The 10,090-nt window shown below is 34.0% G+C and overlaps 1 protein-coding gene across 3 annotated transcripts in view; it reads left to right on the forward strand.

Annotated features, from left to right (window-relative positions):
• LOC108740272 (aquaporin AQPAn.G) overlaps positions 1-9,781 on the forward strand; it is a 36,309-nt gene extending 26,528 nt beyond the window's left edge. Inside the window, exons 4-7 of one of the 3 annotated variants that reach the window (XM_018474533.2) lie at positions 5,711-6,004; positions 7,168-7,299; positions 7,551-7,582; positions 9,185-9,781. In XM_018474533.2, coding sequence (XP_018330035.1) covers positions 5,711-6,004; positions 7,168-7,299; positions 7,551-7,582; positions 9,185-9,188 — 462 coding nt within the window. In that variant the 3' untranslated portion in view covers positions 9,189-9,781. The remainder of the gene's footprint in view (positions 1-5,710; positions 6,005-7,167; positions 7,300-7,550; positions 7,583-9,184) is intronic. The other 2 variants (XM_018474534.2, XM_018474532.2) reach the window with 2 other exon arrangements.
• Positions 9,782-10,090: the final 309 nt, after the last annotated feature.

A 10,090-nucleotide genomic window follows, 5' to 3' on the forward strand; every position in this document is an offset into this window, starting at 1 on the left:
TCTAAAATAACTTTTTGATAAAATTAACTGCTTTGGAATTTCCATTCGCGATCAACTATTTTCTGATAAAAATATTAGGACAGTAGTAAGTAGACTTTCAGTGATTACGAAGTTACACTATCTGCTCTCATAACACAGGTCGAAAAAGTATTGTTTCCACCATTTTATATTAAACTTGGTTTGATCAAACAGTTTGTAAAGGCATTTCGACTTGACCAACGGTGATTATTTCATGTTTAGATATCGAGGCCATGATCTATATAGGTTAGTAGTATATAAAAAAATCGAAAGCACACAATCGAAAAGAGCATCGTTGAAAACATAGAAACATTGGTTATCGAATATTTCTTCGTCGCACTTATTACGTTGCAAGGGTTCAAATGGAAATGTGTTCTCTGAGCATTTATGGGTTAATATGACGTAGTATACAGCATATGAATATCCTTTTCTATTTTATGACAATTACTACAAACATTAACAATTTAAGAAAAAACTTTTCAAAAAAAAATTTCGCAGACCTGTGTAGGTAATTAGTGTACGAAATCTGTTCAAAAAAGATTCCGAATTTTGTGTGTTTTCGTTTATTCATGAATATCTATTTTGTCCCCTTCAAAATAATCCCCACCAGATATTATATACTTGTGCCAACGCTTTTTCCAATCCTCGAAGCACTTTAAAAAATAATTTTTTGTGATCTTATATATACAATTCTAGAAAGTGTTGCAGGTGTATAAATATTTTTCTATTCTTTATAATACGTGTTTCGTTTTAATTTTAATACATATACTTATTAAATTTTCAATAGGTACATTTAAAAATAAAAATTCATTTGGAATTTCTCTAAATTTTCCAATTAGGGCTTTCCCTACCGAGTCTCTGGTGGGGAAAGCGTTACATTTCTAATAGAGAACCGGTTGGGACCCTATTTGAATTGGAAAAAACCCAATCGGGACCCAACCGGTTCCCAAAAATAAATTTTACTCGGGCTTCGATGCCGTCTTTATCTCCTCAATCGTAGCGAAGAGTCGTCTTTTCATGGGCCTCTTCAGTTTCGGGAACAAGAAAAAGTCACAGGGGGGGCAGATCTGAGGAATATCGGGGCTGCGGCATTATTAATGTATTATTTTTAGCACAAGCAACGATGTGTGAGTAGGGGCGTTATAATGGTGTAAAAACCAATTTTTGTTTTTCAAAGCATCCGAGCTTTCTGAATGATTGCTTCCCGCAAATTACGCATAGCTTACAGGTGATATTCCTTATTGACCGTTCTACCCTGTGGAAAAGAACTCATGTTGCACCACGCCCAGCAATAGAAGAAAGCTGTAAGCAGAACCTTCGCATTCGATCTAACTTGGCGAACTTTTTTCAGTTTTAGCTGGTGCTTCCATTAGGATTATTAAACTTTCGTTTCCACGTCATCCATAAACCCATGATTCATCACCACTTATGACCCTTTTGAGCAAATTTGGGTCGTCGCGTACAGAATCCAACAGCTCCTTAGCAATGTTTTTGGTCGGAATTGAGTAATTTTGGTACGAATTTCGCGGCGACCCGTATCATGCCCAAATCATTGGAAAAAAAGGAATGGCAGGAGCCAATCGATATATTTAGGTCCATACCAACTTCTCTAACGGTCATTGGACAATTGACCAATACTATTTTCTTCACTTCATCAATGTTTTCGTTTGTTGTTGGCGTCCTCGGGCGTCCGGCACGCTCTTCGTCGTTCATATTTTCTCGATCCTCTGAAAATATTTTGCACCACCGATAAACGTTGCTTGGGTCCAAGGCAGCTTCACCATATGCCAAAGTCAACATTCGGAATGCGTCCGCGCACTTTTGTTGTTCACACAAAATTTGATAGATTCTTTGAAAGTTTGGATATAATGACTCCGGTTAAAATGACATATCGTTTATTATGACTGATTCTCAAGAAATCATATCCGGCTATAGTGACCCAAATGATTAATAATAACATTCTTATGTATATTGATATTACAATTCATCGTTCTTTTTCTTTTTCTATTAAGAAATGCATACAATTTGTAGTTTATCTTTCTATTAAACTAAATAACTAACCAAAATAGAAAGTTGTTTATTTTCTAAGACTATGCTTTGTATGACGCCTACTTAGTATGACGTGTTTGTCATCCCCATAAGTAGAAATTAGGATGTTTTCTCAATACCTCTACCTTAATGGGCATTTAATCTTAAAACAGTTATTTTGATTGACGATTCGATTAATTGCCGATAAAGATGTGGACTCTTGGATACATCCAACGCATTTTCTTGCAGCTGGCTCGTAGGGCGACGAACGAAACGAACCATCGAACGAGCAACAACAGGCAATTACGAAAGAATAATTCGTCATGTTCCAAAGTTCCGCGCATAATAAAAAAGTTTCATTTTTACGGCTCAGCGACCGCTCATTAACTCACGGTGTAGTTTCCGTTTTACGTTGGACTTTAAAAGGTCCGTTTGTGGCGTCGAAATAAAACGAAAAAACACCGCAGCTAATGGCTTTTGCCCAAAAAACCGTAACGTTCGAAACTGTATACGCTTGTCCACTTGTTGTTGTTCCTAATGGATTCATATACAGGGTGAATAAAAGGTGGCCCAGTTTACACAGCAAATTTTCTTTCCGAATATGAATTAAACGCAATTAGTCAATTCCGCAGATCTCCACTTGTACGAAAAATAGTACATTACGTATCGAGGGAAGAAACAGGGGTTTTTTCAGACTGCAAACTTACAGTCTGAGATAACCCTGTTTCTTCCCGAGGTACGTATACTATTTTTTGTCATGTTTGTGCGGAAAGCTCGTCATTAAATTGATAGTTGGCGAAGTAAGAGTAAATGATTTAGAGGTTAGAAAGACATTGTCATTGAACAACTGATTTCTGCGCATGCCCATAAACTTGAGCGCATGCGCTCAAAAGACTAATTTCATTGCCTCCCTACTAAAACACGACTGAAAAGAGGCCATTTCTTCCCTATTTCATAGCACGCAAAACGAGCTTTCCGCGCTAACATGACAAAAACTATTTTTGCTCTGTTGTACTCAGAGAAAATGAAAAAGGAAAATTTACCTAAATATTAAAGCGATATTTACAATTTATCTTACTAGTCCATTGTTTCATAAGCGAAAATAATAAAAATTACAATTTGGACCGGAATTTTTAAAAATAAAATCGCAGCAGAAATAACTAGGTATTTTAGTTGATATTATAAATTTAATTGTAATAATTAAGAAACTTGAAATAATTTTTAAAGAAACATGTCAAACTTGAGATTATTACAAGTTATCTAATAAATTCTACTATTTCTACGGCAAATTCAGTCATTTACAATCCAAAATTGAAATTTTTGCGTTGTCATGAAAATAAAGACTAAATTCCAAAAAATTAGATATTATTCCTGTCCCCCATTAATTAGGTACATTTTATAACAATTCAACTTTTGTTACTTTTAAGGTTCATTGAATTATTAGAGATAAATGCACTTACATTTTCTCTTGGTTATTTTAAATTATCACTATATAGGTATCACGATTATCATTTACATTCCTATATCTGTAGCTAAATACATAGCCACCCTTCTATATTTCAAATTATGAGTTTAATATCTACTGTACTAACTTCAGTCAGTGCTGCTCAGATTGGTTCTTGCAGAGTATATTCATGACGCATAATCAATCTTAAGATAATAATGCAATATGCGCTATTTTTTACCTGGGACTCCTACTACTTTTCGCGTAAAACCAAAGTGCTGAGAACACTTACATAATAACCATTTTTTATTTATCCAATTTGCTTTCAAATGAAGTATGTAATATATTTTTGGTTATGATTAATATTTAAGTAAAGGTTGAACCAAAAAACGTCGAAGAAAATAAGCTACTTTAATATAAATGTTACCGAAAATGTATGATATCTAGGAATTGTATACAAATCCGAGGAAATGTATACAAATCCTAGGAAATGTGTACAATTCCGAGGCTATTTAAGAAATCTATAAAATATTGTTTCAAAGATATTTTAATACACACATATCCTGGGAAATGTATGAAGTTCCGATATTGTACTGGGAAATGTATAAAACTAGTGCTTTCTGTGAATAAAATGAATAAAACACGTTAGTAAACTGAGAATCAGAGTTATCTGTGGATACAATAACTCGCCCGATGGGATGACGCAATACCCTCCCCTCGTTTCGCTATCCCCGCGTACCCTTTGACATCTTAAATGTAATACATTGTCGATTGCTATTTAGAAAATGTATAGATTTCCTAGGAAGTGTGTCTAATGTTATTTATTTCACACATTTCCGAACGATTTTAGGAATTATATATATTTCCTATGAATTGCTTACAATGACGGATTACACACATTATAGCCGTTTTCATGTTTTCTATTTAATTTTGATTTTAAAGTCAAGTCAATGTAACAAAATCACCCTGTATCACTCACTATTTGCAAATCATTCGAAAACTATTGGACTCACTGTTTCACAATAACCACAGTGTTTTTTTTGTTGTTTACCGGAAATGTATTCTATTGGCAAGATTTATTATAAACAGGCAAGAATTAAAAATAGAAATTTCTAGAAATAATGATTATTATTAGGTATATAGGTAAGCCAAGAACTTGATAACAAAAATTCATTGCGTTTTAATAACGTTATTATTATTATTATTATTATCATCAATTAACTAATGCTTTTTTTTGTTTTTCATAATTATTATCATTATATTGATATGTGAACATTGAAATTTCGGTATTTATTATACAAATTCGAGAATTAATTTTATATTATAGATCGTCATCCATCATCCGAACTTATATCCCAATGTGTAAGAATTGTTAGGATTATTGTGGTTTCATCTTGTGGTCGTTATAAATTGTCCAACGTTGACGATAATTTTCCAGCAAATTTTAAGATTATTATTTAAGATTATTTTTCATTACGCGTTCTTATTTTGTGATCTAATCAGTAACAATTGGGTAATTCAAGGACTTATAGTTTTTTTTTCTAGATACATTCACTAATTTACTGGAAGTTGTACCGAATTAATTTTATGGTCAGACTAACTACGTAACTAAAGTAAAATAACATTTAAAATGCATGAATCAACATGTTTCGAAGGTAATACGGGTTAGATATTTACTACAGGAAGGTAATTGTTGCATTTGAAAGAAGAACAGGGCGAAGGAATTGCCGCAATTTAAATATTACTCCCTCTAGTAGATTTGTATATATGAAATAAACAAAAAACTTGCAGGAGGGAGTAGGGCACTATAATACAAGAAAATTAAATAAATGTTTGATGGTCCGAAAATCCAACGCTTTCGAGAAAAACGTATTTGAAAGTACAGTCCGGGCCTGGTAGGAATACGTAGGGAAGTATGACAACGCAACGCCGCATTTAATCAGCTGCACTATCTGTGTTGACGGGTTACTTCATCTAGTTAACGCCCTCCAAAGCTTACTACTTATTCAGAAACACCCTGTATAGTCTCTCAAACAGTGACCCTCCGGAAGACAGCAACTGATACTCGAAATATATATTCGACCATGATAAAATGAAGTCCTATCAACTTGAAATGTTTACAAAGTTAACATTATTCTTTTGCTAAATCTCTGTGACCATATTATTTTGAAGATTCATTTAAGGTACTGTTTAACGGTCTTTCTTATCATGTTTTTGCAGGGTCTCACTCCCAACAGAATTCATTCAAATGGACTTGGAGTTAACATCGTGTCACCCAGTATCACCGCGGAACAAGCTTTTGGTGTTGAATTTATGTTGGGTTTTGTGCTGGTTCTCACGGTATTTGGAGTCTGCGACACAAACAGGTTCGAATCTAAGGCTATTGGACCTTTGGCCATTGGAATGGCTGTTTGTTTGGGACACTTGATTGCGGTAGATGATGACGGTACCAGCATGAACCCTGCCAGAAGTTTTGGAGCCGCTGTAATAGCAGGCGTTTGGGAGCATCACTGGGTAAGCCCAACGTTAGATATAGTTAAATCTGGTCCAAATGTTCTACTAATACAAAATTTATAACCTGAATGTTAGTTGATGAATTTCCACTTTTGACTATTCATATTATTAAAAAGTTTTCACTTCGAAGTATCAAGTAGGGGTAAGTTTCGCCCCGGGTACGACAAACGTGACAGGATGAGGAGGCATGTACTGTTAGTTTCAAGAAGTTAGAGATATGTTCCTTTCCTTTCTTAGGATGCGCCGTAGCATAATTACAAATTCAATCATATTTGTCTGCGAAGCTCATTTCTCCACCAGCGAGCGAGAACTAGACAAAACTTGAAACTGTCTCGTTAAAATTTAAGAATATGTTTTATTTAAAAGCATATTTAGCCAAAAATAATAACAAGTGAATTATCTTAACGCTCTACACACCTATAAAACTTTTGCTTTGTTTTCTATTGTTAATTTATATACATTTTTGTTTTAAGAAATTGCTAGACATTTTCGTCTAGTACTGTATAGTTCTAGCCGATCTCCTAAGACCGCCCATCGAGAGCTCTGCTCGTTCAAGCTTGTTCCAACTATTTCTGTCTTGCTCACGCCTAGTGTGTATTCTTTCTCACAGATTTCTTCAAGGTCACAATTCTAACAAATTGAAATAGACTGTACTAGACTAAGTAATTGTCTATGTATGGGATTCAGTCAACTCTTCCCTGGATCCCAAAACAGTTCGTTACACCACTGGCTATCAAACACAAAAGTTTGTCGTTAATAAATTGAATGATCCGTTTTGACTACAAGTAATCCAGTTTGTGTATATAGCCGTTTAATAATTTCTAACTAATTACTCAAAAATTGTTTCTCTGATTTCCCAGATAAATTTCAATTTTCTTGAGATAATCTTCCCATTTTCCTACAACTCGAACGTGACATACTCTTAACTATTTGTGAATAGTGATATGAACTATATCTTCTTCTATTCCACTTACGTCCTGTTTCACGTCTAATATGTTTCTAACTATGTAGCCCTTCATCCCTGAGAAGGTGTTCTATAGTTGGGACGATCGGCTCTACGGGTTTTTTATAAGAATTAAATAAAAATTTTTGGACAGTGTTTTTTTTATCTAATATTGAGAGAACACTGAAAACTTATATCGCTATGTAACTTTTATTTTCAGGTGTTTTGGGCAGGACCAATTTTGGGAGGAGTTGTTGCCGGATTATTATACAAATACGTTTTTGCTGCACCCCAAACTGGACCTGTTAAAATTATCGAACGATACACTGCCGTTGTCACTGACGAAAATGAGGTAAATATTTACACTGAAGAAAAAAAAAATTAATAATTCGTCGATTGTGCAATATAATAAGAGGTTATGATAGAGAATTTACTGGAACGCACTGTATAATTTTTAATATAGTTATTGTCCGAAAATGTTGTTTAAAGAAGAAAATAAAAAATAAATATTCTATTTTAAAATGATGAATTACATGTAAATCTAATTAAATCGATTCACTAACTGTTATTCTAAATTCTAATTTTATTTTGTGTATTTTTAAGCAGTTGGGAAAAATCCAAACAATAAGTAAAGCGTAAGTAAAGTAGAATAAAGACGCATCTCATGCTTAAGTATCTTCCCTAATATACAGGGTGTCACATCTCATGCTTAAGTATCTTCCATAATATACAGGGTGTCACAATTGAGATGTCTTTTATGAATACTGGATAACCATCAAAGTGCATCAAAGTTGGTCCGCTCTGTACAATATTTAATTTTCATTTGCATGAGCATCATATTTGATTTCTTTAATGTTTATATATACAGATACATTTCTCTACAATATAGTGCAATTGTTATTAATTTTCCGATTCATCTAAAATTTATTAATTTCGTTTATCTCATTCAATTGAAATTACTGTTAAAATTTTTACTTTATTTTTTTATTGATGTGCCTACCTCAGTATTATCAACTGTTTAAACTTCAGTATCTTTTTATTTTGGTATCCTATGCAAGCATGCGCTTCAGTAATCGTTTCTAGTTATACACGGCTCTTGTCAACGTTCTTTGCATGTGTGAATCGTTACTACAATATAGTTTAATAAAAGGAATGACAATACAATGGCAGACTCATTGATTTTGATTTTCATTCTTCTTCATTAACAAAACTGCATTTTACGGCACCCCTCTTGAAGGTGGCATCAAACATTGCAATGGTGCCAACATAACCTAAATAGTCAATGCGCTTACGTATCACAAGTTTGTGATTGCAAAACAAAGTTTTGCAGCACTGCGAAAGTTTACCATGGGTGTGTTCCGAAATACAACCCAGCATACTAACCAGTGCTGATGACGTCATGAATTGACGCCATATTTTACTGGTGTGCCACCATACTGTACTGGTGAGACAAGGGTGACGTAGTAGTATATCAAACGGGTGTATGTACATCAGACTTTGAGTAATTCTTTATTGTAAGAAACTTTAATAACATTTGGAGTAAACGAGCGCAAACACTATTCTCAATATGGCGTCAATTTGACTTCAACGCACTAGCCAGTATATTTTTCGGAACGAATCAACAGTATGGCGTCGATTTATGACATCATCTGCATTGACTATTATGCTGGGTTATATTTTGGAACACACCCCATCTTGCGAAGTTAATTCAGAGATGGTGACGTAAAATGCATATCGGTCACCTATTATTTTCAATTTCTTGTTGAAAATATCCTATAAGTTCAAGTATAAATTGACAGCAAAGTAATAAAATTGTGGTTATGTATGCTTGAAACCCATATAACGACAATATCTTCAGCAAGGAGGGTGTAGATTGGATGTTAGAACGTATGAGTCGTGTATTATGAACAGTCTTGCCTTAGCTGCAACGAAACGATTGATGTGTTTAAGCGAGAACGAATCTAAAGGTCCGCCTACATGGCCCGCGGCCGACGCGGTAGATGCGGGATCCGGCGAGACGCGCTCCGTGTGAAAGATTCGGTGCAACATGCCGCGTACTGACGTCAACAGATGTCAATGGAAACGCGTCACCAGAAGAACCGCGAAGTGTAACTGCACCTTAATAAAAATTCCGGAAAGATTACTGCAGACACATGCAAAGAATTCTGACAAAAACTATACTTAATTACTAATAATAATGAGTTAATATTGACTTGTGCTTTATTTTTACTTTTCAGCTGAAAAGACTTGATGGTGCGGAAATAAAGTCATCCCTCCCATAGATTATACCTGGTGTGACAACAAACAAAATCAGATCGTGCTTCGCATCACTTTATTTTTATTACTCTTTTTAAAGACTTATGTATTTATTATAATTACGATAATGTACGCGATACTTGTGACCAACTTTATTTTTGTACGCAAACGCTTTATTCATAGTTCACAAAATCGCAATGTTAAAGAAATTTCAGATCAATCCAGCAAGTCCAATATATTCATTTCATCACTGTTTAATATACCACATATGTAAAGAGATGATCTTCAATCATCTCAATTAATCTTTGCGCAGACGCTGTCGTAATTGTATAACGTAACAATACCTCACTGACGCGGATACAATGTTGTTTTATAATAATTTCTACTACACCTTTCTAGCAATTTAGGAGTTAATAATTATTGTTAAGTATCTAAAAAACGATGTTGATCTGAAATTGTTACTTTATACTCTTCAAACATCACTAGATACATACCTATCTGCATATACTGCATGTTCACTTATGTGTTAAATTATTATGTATTTTAATATTTATAAGAAATAAACGTGTTTTACAATATATCCGAAGAAATCTCTGTGTTTAATGTTAATTGTCTATATGAATAGTTGGTGAAGTAAAGTACAATCTATAATAACAATTTAGTACTTAATATGTACATGGGCTAATAGTAATGATAATCATAATAATTGCCTGTTTTACTAATAGACGAACGTAGAAAATGATACCCGCTTCACCACCTTGACCCACTTTTAATGATTCGTAAATTTGATTTCCCGATAGTTATTGTTACCGCTGTATAAATGATCTGTAATTGATCGGACTGTTGATGCTATTTTACAGTAAGAACACTGATTTTCCGATAAATAT

Source organism: Agrilus planipennis, unplaced genomic scaffold (assembly GCF_000699045.2).
Source record: "Agrilus planipennis isolate EAB-ADULT unplaced genomic scaffold, Apla_2.0 scaffold291, whole genome shotgun sequence".
Taxonomy (NCBI): Eukaryota; Metazoa; Arthropoda; class Insecta; order Coleoptera; family Buprestidae; genus Agrilus; species Agrilus planipennis.